The 17,012-nt window shown below is 36.1% G+C and overlaps 1 protein-coding gene across 3 annotated transcripts; it reads left to right on the top strand.

The window, feature by feature from the left end:
* The first annotated feature begins 5,990 nt into the window (after nucleotides 1-5,990).
* On the top strand, nucleotides 5,991-16,148 carry LOC121266480 (solanesyl diphosphate synthase 3, chloroplastic/mitochondrial-like). 3 transcript variants are annotated; one of them, XM_041170317.1, is made up of 12 exons: nucleotides 6,005-6,308; nucleotides 7,418-7,510; nucleotides 8,500-8,580; nucleotides 8,674-8,745; nucleotides 9,466-9,597; nucleotides 10,493-10,579; nucleotides 10,851-10,922; nucleotides 11,092-11,173; nucleotides 12,143-12,282; nucleotides 12,859-12,948; nucleotides 14,817-14,915; nucleotides 15,710-16,148. In XM_041170317.1, exons 1-12 carry the CDS (start codon nucleotides 6,171-6,173, stop codon nucleotides 15,887-15,889), a joined length of 1,266 nt encoding a protein of 421 aa, XP_041026251.1. In that variant the 5' UTR covers nucleotides 6,005-6,170; the 3' UTR covers nucleotides 15,890-16,148. The 3 variants fall into 3 exon arrangements, with proteins under 3 accessions (XP_041026253.1, XP_041026251.1, XP_041026252.1); XM_041170318.1 differs by having other exon boundaries at nucleotides 6,009-6,308; nucleotides 11,092-11,177; nucleotides 12,150-12,282; XM_041170319.1 differs by lacking the exons at nucleotides 14,817-14,915; nucleotides 15,710-16,148 and adding an exon at nucleotides 13,103-13,855 and having other exon boundaries at nucleotides 5,991-6,308; nucleotides 12,859-13,018.
* The last annotated feature ends 864 nt before the right edge of the window (nucleotides 16,149-17,012 follow it).

Raw genomic sequence — 17,012 nt, 5'->3', positions numbered from 1 at the left:
CAATGCAGACTTTAAGAGATTAACTCTCAACCTCGAGATAGCTTCAAAACAAAGAAGTAGAGCTCTCAAAGATTGAATATGTCCGAGATTTGCTCCATAAAAGATGAGAGTATCGTCAACAAAAAGCAAGTGAGAAATATCAATGGAGCCATAATCACCATTCCCCATTGAGAAACCATAGAGAAAACCACATTCCACAAGGCCCACAATCATCTTACTGAGAGCTTCTATGACAAATAAAAAAAGTAAAGGAGAGAGCGGGTCCCCCTGTCTCAAACCATGGGAGGAGTCGAAGAAACCCACCGGTGAACCATTCACCAATATAGAGAATCTAACCGTAGAGATGCAAAATTTTACTCATTTCGGTTATTTCTCCCCAAAGCCACATCTTGCAAGTAAATAAAGTAGGAACTTCAAGTTGGTGTGATCATAGGCTTTTTCCATATCTAATTTGCAAAGTAACCTGGGTTCTCTAGATTTAAGTCGTCCATCCAAAACTTCATTTGCAACTAAGACATAATCTAGGATTTGTCGACCTTTGACAAATGCATTTTCAACTTCGAAATTAACTTTTCCATCACCGTACTCAATCGATTCGCTAACACTTTAGGCAAAATCTTATAAACCTCATTCACAAGCTAATGGGACGACAATATCTAACATCCATAGACCCCATCTTCTTGGGAATGAGAGCTAAGAAAGTAATATTAATGATTGCTTTTCAAATCTGGCATTAGTATGAAAATCTTGAAAGACCCGCATAAGGTCACACTTGATCACTTCCCAATAAGCTTGGAAGAAAACCATGGTAAAATCGTTAGGGCTTGGAGCCTTGTCATTAGCCATGCCACGGATTAGTTGGCACACTTCATATTCTTCAAAAGGCATTTCTAGCCACCCTATGCACTGCTAATCTAATGCTAAAAAAGTTATACCATCCACTTTAGGTCGCCAGGTATATTGTTCAAATATGACGTGTTGGTAATACTGCGCGATGTGGTTCTTGATAACTAGTTGATTCGAGGACACTCCATCATCTATCATCAACACATCAATATCGTTGTTTCTCCTATGAGAATCAGCCACCTTATGGAAGAACTTCGTGCACATGTCGAGCCATAGCACCCTTGTTTTTTTACGCCAAGAGATCTCTTCCATCAATGTTACTCTTTCAAGTTCTGTGACTACTTGACTCTTGCGAGTTCTCTCAAATTCAGAGAGAGTTCTTGCCTCCTCCTCGCCCTCCAGACCCTGTAGCTCCTCCAAAAGAAAACGCCTTTGTTGAATCACATTGCCAAAAACTTGTTCGTTCCATTGTTTCAAATAAATTTTCAGCATTTTTAACTTTCTTGTCATTATGAAACGTAAAGAGCCTTGGAAATCTTAAGAAAACCACCACTACCTGACCCTGTCTACAAAACCATTAGATTTAAGTAACATATTCTCAAATTTAAAATACCTTCTACCCCCTTGGATGCCTCCACAATCTAAGATGATGAGGAAGTGATCAAAGCACAACCTAGGTAATCTTCTTTAAGTTACATTTAGAAAATATAACTCCCGGTCTGGAGCCAATAAAAACCTATCAATTGTCGACCAAGATGGGAATTCTCAGTTGTTAAACCAAGTAAACATACCTCCAGTTAATGGAATGACCATGACCTCCTGTTTTGAAATGATATCAGAAATCCCTCTCGTGGCGGGAGTGATGTGGGACACACACGATCTTTCACTCGAGAAACGAGTAACATTGAAGTCACCCCCCATATACAGCTTGGTAAATACCACCAACTCAGAAGTCCAGCCAACTCTTCCCACAATAGCCTTCTCTTTGAGTCAATATTAGGGCCATAAACTCCAACAAATGCCCATTGGAAACCATCTTCTAAATTAGTAAAAGAGTAAGCCATAGTGAAATCACCCACACATTCCTCCACCCTTTCCACTACCCTTTTATCAAACATAATTAAGATGCCATCGGATGCTCCTTTAGATAGCAAGTACGACCACCCTACGTGTTGCTCTCTCCATAAACTTCGGACTAGTTGTCTTATGATGAATTCCAAATTGGTCTCTTGTCAGCAAATAATATTCTCCTTCCATTGTTGAAGTAAGTTTATGACTTGGAGCCATTTACTATGTTCATTCAGCCCTTTACATTCCATGAGATTATTTTTTGCTTCATAAAGCAACCATCTTACCCCTCCCCTTGAGATGCCCCCGGTTCGAACTCTTCTCCCCACTGTCATCATCCATTGTCCACGTAAGCCTCTTGAGTTATCTTTCTCATTTTTTAGTCGAACTAAGAGAGGAATAAGATTTGGATTGTACATACCTAGCTTCTATGGCTGTAAGTAATGCCATAAATTCATCTTCAAAGCCCTTGCATGTAATCCATACACAATGCTTAATCTCCATAACTTTTTGAATAACCCAATCTGACACATTGGGATGAAAGAAATTTAGAGGAATGGGTTCTTCCACCTCACAGATGACCTGCCCCTCCCTGTATCCTCCATACCTTCAGCCCCCATCTTTGGCAGCGATTACATCTCCTCCCCCTATTAGACTCAAATAAAACTAGTGTTCCTTCCATTTCAACCTTCCCCCTCATATGCAAGATTTCACCGACTGATTATGCACTCTCAGTTTACAAATTAAAGCTTCTACCATCTTTAAAACCAATCAAGCCCTTATCTAGTTTACAAATTAAAGCTTTTATCATCTTTCAAACTAATCAAGACCCAAAGCTTGCAACTCGCTTTTTGCTTGGCACAAGTAGGACAGACCTTCACCCCCTCTTTTTGGTATATCACAACGACCATGCTTCTCTGCAATAGTGGTACACTCCCCTGCTACGCATCCCTTTTGGTTCTTATCATTTTTCTGTATCGCCAAGGTATTACCACCAAGTGTTGCCACCCTCTTCCCTGCACCACGCAATGTTACCTCTGCATATGACTTGGCCTACTCCCCATCTCTTTTCCCTTGTCCACCTCTCTGTCCAGGTGTGGAGCCAATGCTGGAGCCTTATTTGTCGAAATATGCATGGACAGGACATGCTTTATCTCCATAGAAATGTTGGGAACACCAGAAGACCTCTATGCCCACTACCACCATAGTCTGTTACTTCCAAGAAGCGCCCGAAAGCGTTAGAACACCTATGACCAAACATAGCCTTGGTCCCATTGCGATATGTCTTGTAAAAGTCATTCCTTCCCACTGATAGTGAGCACTTTTCCACTATATTCGCCAGCCAACAAGCACTAGCATGACTCGAAACCATCTCCTTAGTGGCCTTCCTACTCCTCTCAATGATATGAAAATAGTTTCCCCCCTCCACCGATAAAACAAACACCCTTATTTCTATTAGAAGACGTTTAAGGAAGCCCATACTTGTCACAAAATAACTGAATAATCATAAAATGGGTAAGGAAAATTGGTTTTGGCAAAGATCACCGGAACAATTCTACCATTGTAAAGGTGTACGGAGATAAAAAGTTACATCACGTAATCAAGAAATAGATATTCAGCTTGGTTAAATTCCACGTTGTGTGTGTGTATGGAAATATACCATATATAAGCTGTTTATTTAAATCTCATAGTATATGAAAACATACTATATATAGGGTTTCGATGAAAAAGTTGAAATAAAAAGGTTCCACGAACTTATTTTCTAATTTTTTATTTTAAATCAGGTCACCATGACGTGGACTAGTTTGTAGGGTGTATTAGAATAGAGTTCTGCTATATACAATCACTTTTACGTTCTTTTTGCACACTTTACTAGTGTGATTAACCAAATCAATTATTTTATATTAAAAAAATTGATGCAGTCATTCACATTAGTGAAATGTACAAAGAATACGTAAAAATAACTGTACATAGAGTTTTTTATTAGAATAAGCGATTGCTATGTAGAAAAAATCTACAGAGTTTGAACTATAGGTTAAACCCTAGCCCGAGGCTAGTAACCTGATTAGAAAATTAAAGAGTACTGCTAGGTACAATCAACGTTGGGAGGACTGCATGCGGACGATTGGATTCAGTAAATTTCTCTCAAATTCATGTGGTGAAATATCAAAACTGACCCTTTTAGTAAATTCCCTCCAAGATCCAGCAATTATCCCTCCTGATAGACATCTCATCCCTCCATTCACAGAGATAACTCCAATGCCGTAGGCCACCTTCGAGCTCCGTCCACTACAGTCGACGTCAGCTTTTCCTCCACCATCTTCGTGCAAATTTTAAATGAAGATGTCAATGGGTCAGAACCCAAAGTTACAATTCCGATTCCATTATCAGTTTCGTCGATTCCTAGATCTTTGGAATAAGGAAAAACTTTAAGGACCCTTGAGAGAGAAATGTTCTGATTCGAGCAGGAGAAGATCCGTAAATGACTTTGAAAAACTTAGGAAAAACTATGGCCGACGTGTTCTCTGTGATTCCTGCCTCCGTGCTTCGAAATCTCTCCGACAAGTTCTACGAGAAGCGCAAGAATGCCCCTCTTGAGGTTGAAGGAATTGTGAAGCAGCTCGTGGCGGCTGGGGATCACGACAAGATTTCGGCGGTGATCCATTTGTTGGCCTCCGAATTTACATATTCGCCACAAGCGAATCACCGGAAGGGAGGATTGATAGGATTAGCTGCTGCAACAGTTGGGTTGACTAGTGAAGCAGCTCAACATCTCAAGTAAATTGTGCCATCTGTACTTAAGTCTTTTTCTGACCAAGATAGCAGAGTTCGCTATTATGCTTGTGAGGCTCTATATAATATCGCAAAGGTTGTAAGAGGGGATTTCATCAGATTTTTTAATCAGATTTTTTATGCATTACCCAGCAAGCATTACCCACTTGGATACCAGCCTGCCCAATGTGGATGGAGATGCACTCTCTCATATTGTTTTGTTAATGGGAAGACGAGCGAGAACAAAGAGTAAAGAGGGAGTGTCAGGTCATTTGGGAGGGTTTGGGGTGACAAGACGTAGCAGTTCTTTGGGGAGGTATTGAAACGACAACGTTTAATTAATTAAAACTCTCCATTTCATTTAGTCGTGCGTGGAGAGACCTTATTTTGGACTGCACCCAGAATTATTCAAAATTAAATGCGAAAATCACATAAAAAGAATTCAAAAATCATTAAGCAACCACCTTTGGTAGAATCCAGTGAGAGAGTTAAATATGATATTAATAGGCGAGTCCACTCTCCGTTGTATATTGTGAGAAAATATATAAATATATATATATATATATATATATATTAACATTGGGTTGACAATTAGTAGTAATACTTGATGCATACTTTCTATTTTTGGTGAATTTTTCTTTATGATTCTCAACTATTTTTGGCTAATCACTTGTAATTGAATGCTAATTATTAGAGAGATAAAAAAAAAATTAATTATAAAAAATTTTATAAAAATAAAATTTTAAATTGATATATTATATTAAATTATAAAATTATTTTTATTATGAAATAGATATTAAACTTGTAAGAGAACTCTTATTGGATTATGCAAATGCAAATTCAATAGAGTGTTTGGCTAATAGAGTTTCAAAATATGTTGCATTGGATTATGCAAATATAAAAAGGATAGCTTTTTGCTACAGTAAGTTAGTGTTTTAGGTCAGATTTCTAGTTACTATAGCATCATTAAAAGGAATAAAAAATATTTTCTTTCTTACTTCTTATCATGATTTGGTTGCAGTAGTTTTTTGAGAGTTATAATATTATTACTAATTAATATATAGTCAGTAAAATGGTAAAATATAATAGAATTAAAAAATTTTAAAAATAAATTAATATTATTTTATTATTATATAAAGAATATATAGATAATTCAATATAGAGATTAGATATGAATAAAATAGATAACAATAAATTCATATCATATTAAATAAACACTTTGAGTTTCGCTATTCGAACATCTAAAGTGGGCGAAGGTTGGGCGTCCACTGCCGCTGAATAGCTAGTCTAACGTGTCGTGCCGAGCCTTCTACTGTTCTACATAAAATCGCACATAAAAGTCCCTCTCATAAAACCTTTCCAAAGACTTTGGTTCAACTTCATTTATATTTGCTCTCTCTTGACTCACCGCCCCCCAACCTCCTCTCTCTCTCTCTCTCTCTCTCTCTCCCCCCGCAACTGGAGCTTGATTTCTGTTCTCAAAGATGTTATTCTCTCGGATTTCGAGGATTCAGAGAACCGGCATAAATGGGTGTCGATGGTTTCTCTTTCACAGACCGGACCACCATCACCAATTCTTTCGTTCCGAGAATCCTCTCCCTCCGACTGAGTCTGCTCAAAAGGTAGCGCCCCTTCCTCGAAATGGAACCCCTTGATTTGTTTTTATTGAGTGAAATGAATCTATTATGTTCTTCGTTGAGCTAGTGTTGTTGTTGTTTGTGTAATGTATTTAACATTCCAAGTCGATTTTTTTAACCGTTTTCCTCTGTAGCCAAACGCAGCAGTATGTTACTGTATTAGGTTCACCTTGGAACATTTAGAAGTAAGGTGAATGGAGTCGAGGGTCATGTGCGTATACAGTGTTTTCCCACGAAGGAATTGATCAGTAGGTGTTATTTGATAGCGGGCTGCTGTCGTCGTCGTTATTTGTAATGGTAGTGTTGGTGCTGTCTTTTTAGCTTTGAACTTGATGACTGGTTGCATGCTGAGGCTTAGTGGTGATTGTGGATCTTTTATGATAATATGGTTTGCATTTGAAATGTATTAGTTCTTTTTGTTGTGAAAAACACCACACCTAACGAGACAAATAGTAAAATAACTGCGGAAACACAGGAATCAAGTATGCACACATGACACAATATTTAACGTGGTTCGGCAACGTGCCTAAGTCCATAGAGTTGCAAGGGGTTTTATTCCAGAGGAAATTACAATCACACAGTGAGTTTCAAGAGCGTTACTCTACTCACACAATCTCAACTCTCTCTCTCTCTCTCTCTCACAATATGCTCTACACCGTTTCTTGCTTCTTTCTTTTCAATCTAATTCTTTATGAACATAAAACATAACATATATATAGCAAACGACGCTAGAAACTCTAATCTAGCAAAAACAAGGTTCTTCGCTCGAGCGGGTGTCAAGCGCGCCGCGAGCGAACAACCAATCCAACATTGGCTCAAGCGGATTGTCGAGCGAGCTCTCTGTCCAAGCTTCACTCGAGCCAACTGTCGAGCGCGCCTCAAGTGAACTCACTGCCTAAGATTTGCTCGAGCGTCAGGTCGAGGGACAGTCGAGCAAACACTCTGTCTGCACCTTTTCCAGCTCACAAAATCAATCAAGCTCCATAACCCAACACTTTTATGATAGAGCTCTTATAAAATGGCATATTTTTGCTGGTTCTATATATGTAATACCATTTTCATTAATATTCATTATGGTTTGCTGTGATTAGTAGGTTTTGGGCTGTAGAGAAACTTTTTCCCGGGATTTGCCTGCCTTGCATGGTTTCAGCCATAACATCCATCATCAGAGCAGCTCCATAGTTGAGGTAATGTGTAGAAGTTTCATTGCTTGCTTTCCTGCACATGCCATTATGATTGCGAATATTTGTACGTGCTTATATCTTTTACAGAGGACTCTTGAACTCCAGTAGTCCAAAACTCATTTAATTTCCTATTTGTTCCCATTTTTCCAATCCCTTTTCATAATTTCCCCCTATGTGAGAAAAGCTATAAAATAGATAGGAACCTTGTGCCTTACTTTCATGCATTCTACTGTAGCCATAGCAAATTTTTGTTTTAAAATATAAATGCATTTCAGTTTGGCTGGACATTGATTGTTTCTTTGATACTTGGCCGTGCAATCTTACATCACTCTTCATTGCCTATTTTGATGGTCAAATTGTTGCTATTTTTTTTAATGTATGACTAAGCACTTCTTGTGGTTCAAAAGTGCAATAGTCGCTCACAAATGTTACATTCTGGTAAGATTTTATTTGTCTTTAAGATTTAACACAAGGGCTTACTTAGATGAATTTTTATTAATGTATCGTGAAATGAGTTTTGAGGATCTTACTCCAATAAGATCACTTATGTTTGCAAATTTCAAGCAACGTAATTTATTTAATCATTTCAAGTACTCCACGTCAATAGAACATATCGTTGAATTTAAATAATATTTTCTTTGGATGAAAATTTTGAAATTTCTTAGAATTCCCAAATTGGTAAAATTTAAGTTGATGAAATATGTTTTCTGGGCAATGGTTGAAGTATTTAAGTCAATCAATACAAATCTTTTATTATGCTTCAGACTAATACGTTTAGATGTTGAGGTGATTTCAGATGATCTGTGAATAATAGTAAAAAAGTAGTGAAAAAGTAATGAATAGTAGTAAAAAAGTAATGAATAGTTTGTGAATAGTAGTGAGGTAGTTTGAGGTGATCTCGGATCACCTCACTAAATAAAAATTAGTGTTCTTGTAGGAAACTAATTTGCTTTCTCCCTTTTAGCTTTATGTTTTGTTCGCTATTTCTCCAGGAACAGCAAGACCCGTTTTCACTTGTTGCTGATGAGTTATCACTTCTTGCTAATAGATTGCGATCAATGGTAGTTGCTGAGGTATCTGATTTTTTTCTTCTTGCTATTATCATTTCTTGCTTAGAAAATGATAGTCTTCATGTAACATTCAAACCCGGATTTTGTCTCACCCAGGTCCCCAAGCTTGCATCAGCTGCTGAATACTTCTTCAAAATGGGGGTGGAAGGGAAGAGGTTTCGACCCACGGTAATAAGAACACCTTTTTGTGCTAAATTTGAGGTTTTCTCCACTTCTTGTATGGTTGCTTGTTTGTTATGTTATTACTTACAGTAACTTATGCTTTGACAGTGAATCCCAAATTTGCTTCTCTTGATGTGAGAGGAAACAATTCAAACAAATTTGTTGGGCCACTGCTAATACATGCACTTTATCCACTTTTTCCCCCTTTATAATACTATGATCTAAAAAGGATTTTGAGGCTGAGGCTATTGTCTCAAGTCTCTGGTATGACGCAAAGAGACTTTACCAGCTAAACTAGTTGGTCCGCAAACAGTTTTTAATTCTCAGTGATACATCTGTAGGATCAAAACACCTAATCTTCTGTTGATATAATAGGAAGAGGAGGCTGAGGGGACAGGTTAAAAAAATTAGTCTGGTCTGTATATTATTTTGTACTTAATTAGATTAGATTGACTTAATTATTAGATTAGATTGACTTAATTATTTTGTACTTTTGTTTCACTACATAATTTTTTATTTTTTTTTAAATTTTTAATTAATTTGGATATTATATATAACTGCTTATGGATCACACTAGTGACATGGCGTTTCACCTCAGCTATTGTTTTGGAAATCTATGCTAGCTATAGGTACACAGTTTATAAGTTTACTCTTTTCTTTTTTTTCTTTTTTTTTTTGTAGCATTCATCTTTCATGTATGGAATGACATAAAGATATTCTACGCAGGTTTTATTATTGATGGCAACAGCTTTGAATGTGTCTGTACCAGAACCATATCTCAGTGGACCCGGAGATGTTTTGACTAAGGAACTACGTGCCAGACAGCAATCTATAGCTGAGATCACTGAGATGATTCATGTCAGTTATGATGCTTCTGTCAAATCTCTTGTGCAATATTTTGATGATGCTGATATATAAATGGGTTATCAGTCCTCGGGGAATAAATATGGACTGATAATTCCAGTCACTTATATTTTTATCGTTGCTCATTCAGTCATTTATCTTTGTTTTCCACCTACTAGTGGTTTTAAATATGCTATTTTATTCCGTGTCCATGTTGTAGCAAGACTGAAAAGATCTTATAGTTTAGTTATTGTTCTTCTCATTTCATTTTGAATGTTTGCAAAATGGCTAACAGTCTACCAGTAAATTTTTAGTTTTGCTCAGTTTAGTAATCTATAACTGCTGTAAAGATGCATTAGTTTATTCAACCACTTCAAGAGCTGAAGCCTGGAGTATAGAAGGGCAATGAGCCCCCTTAATTTTTTTTTTTTTCTCTTTTCTTTTCTCCTGCTGTTTACATGTTTATTCCACCCTTCGTTTCTCACATTCTATGCCATATTTCTGCTGTCTTTTTGAGGGCAGCTCAGCTCTGAATATAGTCCACTTTGTCAGCCCATGCCACTCAAAGTAACTTGTGGAACATGTTAGGTGGGTAGAAAGATCACTCCAAAATAAAATGGTTTTTTTAAATGAAGAACAAAGAGCAAACAGAACAATACTTTCCGAGTCCGATTGATTGCACTTAGTTACTACTAATTCATTATGAAGTGATTGTAAGGGATAAGATTTTTATCAACAGGGTTATGGTATGTGTCATCCATGTGTATTTGAAATGGCCCTGAAGAAAGCCATTGGCCATCCTGTTGGCTTTTTCCTCTATTTTGCTGCAAGTAGTTGTAATGTTCCTCTCATGTCAGGAACCACCTTCATTATCGCTTTGAGACTGACGTAATTGTGTCATTGTTTTTAGGTGGCAAGCCTTCTACATGATGATGTCTTGGATGATGCAGATACGAGACGTGGTATAGGATCATTAAATTTTGTCATGGGCAATAAGGTACATTTTCTCTTAAATTGGTAAATTTTCCTTTTTTTTTTTTGTTTTTTAATTTCTCAAACATAAAAATTTGTTATGTATCTCTGCTTTCTATATTTTCAAGTGTGGAATTCTGTTTATGGGCTTTTAAAGAGTTATAGACCATATCGATGGTTTTTCCCTTTGGTAAAAAATATTATGGCTGTTTATTCCCCTGTGATGTATACTTAGTTTTAGTGTAGAGTAGTTTGCCAAATTTGTTGTTGTTCCTTCTCATTCATTTCGAATGCAGTTAGCAGTGTTAGCAGGAGATTTTCTGCTCTCTCGAGCTTGTGTGGCACTTGCCTCATTGAAAAACACAGAGGTATCACGTTACTTCTATATTAATGAAACATGTTTTTTTCTTTGTTTTGTTTTGTTTTTTTTTTTTTTTCCCTGTTAGTACTCCCTTAATGAACACATTGAACTTGATTGAAAAATGATACAGAGGTACACTTTTTTTTCCAATATGGTCCATCACTGTTTATCTTTAGGTTGTATCATTACTGGCAAAAGTTGTAGAGCATCTTGTGACGGGTGAAACCATGCAAATGACTACGACTTCTCAACAATGTTGTAGGTATCCTGCTCCACCACAATTTCTATCATTTCAAAAGTTTTGGTTGTTCCTTGCACTATAAGTTTTAGCGTTACATAGAGCTCTTTAAACGCAATAATTTCTCAGCCACTGAAAGAGCTTTCATTTTTGTCTCTTTTTTTCCATTCTTTTCATTACCCAATCATCTGTATGTTCTTGCTAATACCTTGTATTAATTTATTGTTTCTTTCCTTTAATGACCACTATCTTAGATCATCCGACTCTGGTTCGTTCCATAATTACTTCAATGCAAGATGGACCAAAAAGTTTTCATGCACAGCCTACCTAGATCCACTACTAAGATGATGGTTTCTCAATTTGTGTCACTGGTTCTACAGTTTGAATCTTGTCTACTTTGTGAGTTCCTGAATAAAAATTCTGCCTGCCTTATTTTTAAAAAAAAAAAAAGGTTGTCTGCCTTCCTTATAGATATAAAAAAAAAGGATGTCTTGGATAAAAAATGGTTGCCTTCTGTTTGTGCATGCTTATTGGCATTATCAGTTCAAATTTTATAGGCGCCATAACTTCCCTGCAGGCAATGGTTTCTTTCTTGGGCTTATTCTACATGGAAAGTGTCTCACACACATGCACATACATACTCACGCAATAGAGTTGTAGAAGACTCTCATGAATGCATGTGATTATCTGGCAAGAATGGATCTTGGGTGATACTGGAGATTTATAATCTATATTTGAATTGTGAGTAGTTTTACTAGCAGAAATGAGATATCTAATTATCTATAAGCAGTTCCATTAGCAAACAACTTTTAGTGAGCTCTTATCTTAGGGTACCATTTACACTACTGCAGTTATAGCAATGAAAGAGTTAGGGCAATTTTGTCTTTTCATTTTTTACAATGTCAGTTTTAATGAACACCAAACTTTATCTGTAGCTCCTGTATTTCTTGAGTATATATTAATTTTGTGGTAATAGTATCCTTTTGGAAATTGCAGCATGGAATATTATATGCAGAAAACATACTACAAGACGACATCACTAATTTCCAACAGCTGCAAGGCGATTGCCCTTCTTGCAGGGCAGACTGCAGAAGTTGCAATGTTGGCTTATGAGTATGGCAGAAATCTGGTATGTAAATTTTTAGTTCTTTTATCTGTTACTTGCTTCAAGGAAAGGCTTAGAGAGTGATGGAAATAGAAAATGAACGATCCTTCCTAATTCCTAGTTACTAGGCCTCTCATTCTATTTTGAATTCAGGAAACATCAAAATTAGAATAAAAGATATTCCATACAGACACCTAAAATGGCAGTAAAAAATAAACTGCACCAAGGAACTTACGAGCTGATTTATGGCTGTGGTAAATGAAAGAGGGTCACCCTTAAGTTATATTGTAACTAATGACTAGGATTGTTTTGTGCCCAACTTAATGTGCAATATGCTTTTTTTTTTTTAGTTGTAGGGATCAAGTTGGTGGGTCCAATATAGAAGCAAAATGCTGTTATTATGTGAAAGATCTTAACGTTTTGTGTTAAAATGGTAGCAGCAGTAATCTGTACCTTGATTGGTATACAGCTGTATATAGGGTCTGCAAATAATTCTGAACTGGATTGCTTCCTTCCCTTGCTCTGGATAAGTTTAAGACAGTTCATTTTCCCTGGGTATCTATATAGATGACATTTGATCTCTTTTCTTTTCTTTCACAGGGATTGGCATTTCAATTGATAGATGACATTCTTGATTTCACAGGCACATCAGCTTCCCTTGGAAAGGGTTCTCTATCTGATATCCGCCATGTAATTCATCTATCTTGTGATATCATTTTCTTATAAGTAATCCAAAACTTTTACTAGAAAAATGCAAAAGGCATAGCCCAAGTACTTGGGAGGTATACAAGAGGAACACCTAACTAAAACAAGTTACAACACAAGAAATTATTGAAATTCTGCACGTTAAAATCTATGGAAACTACCTAAGAAATAAAGTATTTAAAAGGAAAGTTTTAAACTCCTCTTAACTTCGACTCGCAATCCTCAAACTTCTATCAATTTATTTCCAAATACACCATACCATACAGATAGGGACATTCGTCCATAGTATCACAATTTGTCAACTGCCAGATAATCCTCTCCATTTGGCAGTCTACTATTTTTCTGGGCATAACTCAAGTCATCCCAACACGACTGAAAAGGTCATTCCACAACTCAATGGCAATCCACATTGGAGTATAATATCCGTCCCTATTAATCATTTTACTCGTTCCCCTTTATCCTCTCAGCTCCCTCACCTGTAAAAAGTGTCCAAATTCATTGCACAAATTGAAATGTGACCTTTCTGATGCTTAGACCACTCATTGATAATCTCACTTGTTTCTGGATGAAAATTGCTTGAAGCATATTGTTTCATGGAATCCACCTTAACTGTTGGGTGTTTGGCCACAGGTAAAAGTGCCCCGGGCTGCTAGATATATCTAGAAATAACCCGAGTATAGGACCTGCTAGATTTTTTAGCCTTTTCATTTTGATGTTTTCTTTATTCCTTTTATGGCTGTGGTTGTTTCGTACCTGTTTTACACAAACGTTTTCTATATCCATTTGTTTGTTAATTCTATGTATGAATTAAATTTTGGAACTTTCTGAAGCACCTGCGTGCTACATATTCATGATGATTTTGGTTGCTGATGGACTCAGAAGAAAAAGAAAACTTTAAGGGCTCGTTTGGGAAGTGAGATGAAATGAGTATTCTGTGAATAGTAGTGAAATGGTTTCAGTTAAGATATTTATTGAGTTTTGGGAAAGGAGAGAAAAAAAGTTGAATAAAAGTATTATAAAGTTAAAATATTGTTAGAATATTATTTTTTAATATTATTTTTGTTTTGAAATTTGAAAAAGTAGTATTGTTTTTTGTGTTTTGTTTGGAAGCTTGAGAAAGTTGTAATGATTAGGTAATGATTAGATGAAAAAGTTGAAGATTTGAAATTGAAATGTGTTTGTGTTTTAGTGATGTTTGGGAAGGAAATTATGAGAATTTTTTATATGAGATGAGATGAGATCATCTCACTTCCCAAACAAGCCCTAAATCGTTTATTTTCAACGTCCGAAGTAGTTGTAACGAGTCTCAGTTCAGTCAAACTTCTAGTTTTTTAAGTTTCATATGTTTGAAACTAAGTACGAAGCTCAGGCCTTTGCCATTAGGCTTACAAGCTTCTTCCCTATCATAAGTTTTTTTTTTTTCCCATTCTTTTTAATAAGTTAGGCTTTATATTGGTTTTAGTCAAGTGAAAAATCAAAAGCAGCAAAGATAATGCCATGTCTTAAAACCATAAATAATTGCCAACATATTCATGCCCCCAAAACCAAGGTAATTATCAAATTCATATTTGTCGTCATTGCTTTTGTATGTATATGTATAATATTAAATTACATAATAACTATTAGACCTGTCAGTCCCCTGGATCAATTAACTATCATGGTTTTAGAACATTGATCTCAATTATTTTGTCAGATGCTGCTAAATTTTCAAGTTTCTGTGTACAGCATGCTAGACATGCGTGTATAATTTTTTATTCTATTTTATTAGACCATTCATCAGTAACATATACAATGATGATGCACCTGACTCTGTTATAATCAAATTAACAAAATAAATAAGTTAACTTTTGTAGGGAATCATAACTGCTCCAATGCTGTTTGCCATGGAAGAGTTCCCTCAGTTGCGTGCAGTTGTTGACCAGGGATTTGATGACCCTGCGAATGTTGATCTCGTAAGTCCATATAGAATACTTTCTTTTGATTTATTTTATTTTCAGACTGTTGTATGTGATTTGCGACGCTTGTTGCTGAAGCAACTACAGGCGATGCACAGTTTCTAATGTTTTTTCTCTTACAAGTTAATACTGCATGCTGTCTTGTAAAGATCAGCTGATTTTAAAATCCTCTAAGTAGGACATAGGGATTCAGAATTCCCATCAAGTTTCTACACTATTTGTCATATCTTCGTTTCTCCTGATTTTAGTAACATGGGGCCTGGATATTTGACCTGAAAAGATGGGCACTGTTTTGGACTCTTTATTTGTGCATTTTATCGCTTTTGAATAAATCTCCCCTGCCTTCAGAAATATCGAATGTGGCTTTGATCTACAGAATAGCTTCCTTCTAAACCATTTCTTTTGTTATTCCCATTTTCAGACGCGTGTCTGTCTTTATTTTTTGTTCACCTTCACAAGAACCCAATTCCCTAAACCGTTTTCTTTCTGTTCGGTCGATAAAACTGAATAACAGATCATGTTTTCTTGTAAGATATGGGTACAGTAGTATACTGTAACTTGTATGATTTACTAGTTGCCTTCTGCATTTTTTTTTTTTAATGGAAACTGGATGTGCAAGTTTGTTCAGTCTTATTGTCAAACATGGGCCCGTGTTATTCTGATACTTCAGAATACTAAAGCAATTATGAACTATCAGAATCCTTTAATGACATTACCATTTCTGGTAAGTACATCACAATTCTTCTATTGGATTCGATTTCTGAAAGTTGAACTCTATCTGAAAAAATTAGGCTCTTGAGTACCTCGGGAAGAGTCGTGGAATACAGAGAGCAAGGGAGCTAGCCACAAAGCATGCCAACCTTGCTGCAGCAGCAATTGATTCTCTCCCCGAGAGCGATGATGAAGAAGTAAGAAAATCAAGGAGGGCACTCGTACATCTCACTCAAAGGGTCATTACCAGAACCAAGTGACAAACAAGACTTGTAATTCACAACTTAAGAAGATGACATTTGTTTCTGTAATGTGAGGGGCAATGCTCCTTGTTTTTATCAATATTCATTCAATCATTCCAGTTGTTGTTTTTCAATAATTTCATGAAAATGACTCATATCTTGTAAATTAAACTCTTAGTTTGGAGTAATGACAACACAGGTGATCTTCTAGTATCTGCTCCAAATAGTGACATCTAGTTCTGCTTTGCAAATATGACTTGATTGCTATTGTCCTGACAATTCTTTGAGTTCTCCTGTGTTTGGAAAGTACTTAATTTAAGCAGTCACGATGGATGTCTTATTGACACTGTTCTTGACCACACAAATTGGATAGAAAATGGATCTATTTTAATCAGATTAAATTTAGCTTATTAGATACATCTTCTATTCTCACTAAATCACAATCAATAGCCGCACATATGGGTATATTTGAACTCTTAAACTCCAATACAAAAGAACTATTGTGACTTCCTTTCAGCCGATTGAAATCTTATTTCACCTTTTTTCCCATATCTATGCTAATGGAAATCTTATATTCAAAAGTGACTCGTCTTCCGATGGCAGTTTATACTCGGCTTAGATTGCATAAATATACTTAGGACACAAATCCGAGAAAATAAGGTAACTATTTTTTTGTTATAAACCATCACACAACCATGTTTTACCATAAAAATAGCATAGGGAAAAGCAGTCTGTAGACCTCATTTATTTACAAACTCATTTATTAATACATCAAATATGTTATTGATATAGAAGCTTGTCGCATTTACGAGTAACAAAATATTGGTAATAAATCTTACAATAAGCAGCGTGTTTACACAATGATCGTAAGTAATAGAATTCTATAAGAGCTAACATGGGATAAGTTAAAATGTATCTGTTGTATTTGAAAGGTATTATTATAAGTAAGATAAATATTGATCATAGATAGATTAACCTCCTTGACTTGTCCCAACTCGGTTTGAGAAATGTTTTAGTAGAATCTGATTCAAGTGTTGTGGTTGGTTGGTTTCTTTTGAGGACTTGTAATTATTGGTATCTTTGGGATTATTGGGATGAACTTTTGAGTCTTTCTTCTTTGATTGATATCCGAGTTTGGCAT

The sequence above is a fragment of the Juglans microcarpa x Juglans regia genome, chromosome 5D (genome assembly GCF_004785595.1).
Source record: "Juglans microcarpa x Juglans regia isolate MS1-56 chromosome 5D, Jm3101_v1.0, whole genome shotgun sequence".
NCBI classification, from domain to species: domain Eukaryota; kingdom Viridiplantae; phylum Streptophyta; class Magnoliopsida; order Fagales; family Juglandaceae; genus Juglans; species Juglans microcarpa x Juglans regia.
The sequence above is the reverse complement of the archived record's forward strand: the minus strand, read 5'-3'. Positions and strand labels throughout refer to the sequence as shown.

Bases quoted from the DNA above. Each gene is read 5' to 3' on its own strand.
- LOC121266480 (XM_041170317.1), top strand. From the start codon at position 6,171: ATGTTATTCTCTCGGATTTCGAGGATTCAGAGAACCGGCATAAATGGG. The intron at 7,511-8,499 runs GTAATGTGTAGA...CTATTTCTCCAG, and splicing joins AGAGCAGCTCCATAGTTGAG to GAACAGCAAGACCCGTTTTC. The intron at 12,283-12,858 runs GTATGTAAATTT...TTTCTTTCACAG, and splicing joins ATGAGTATGGCAGAAATCTG to GGATTGGCATTTCAATTGAT.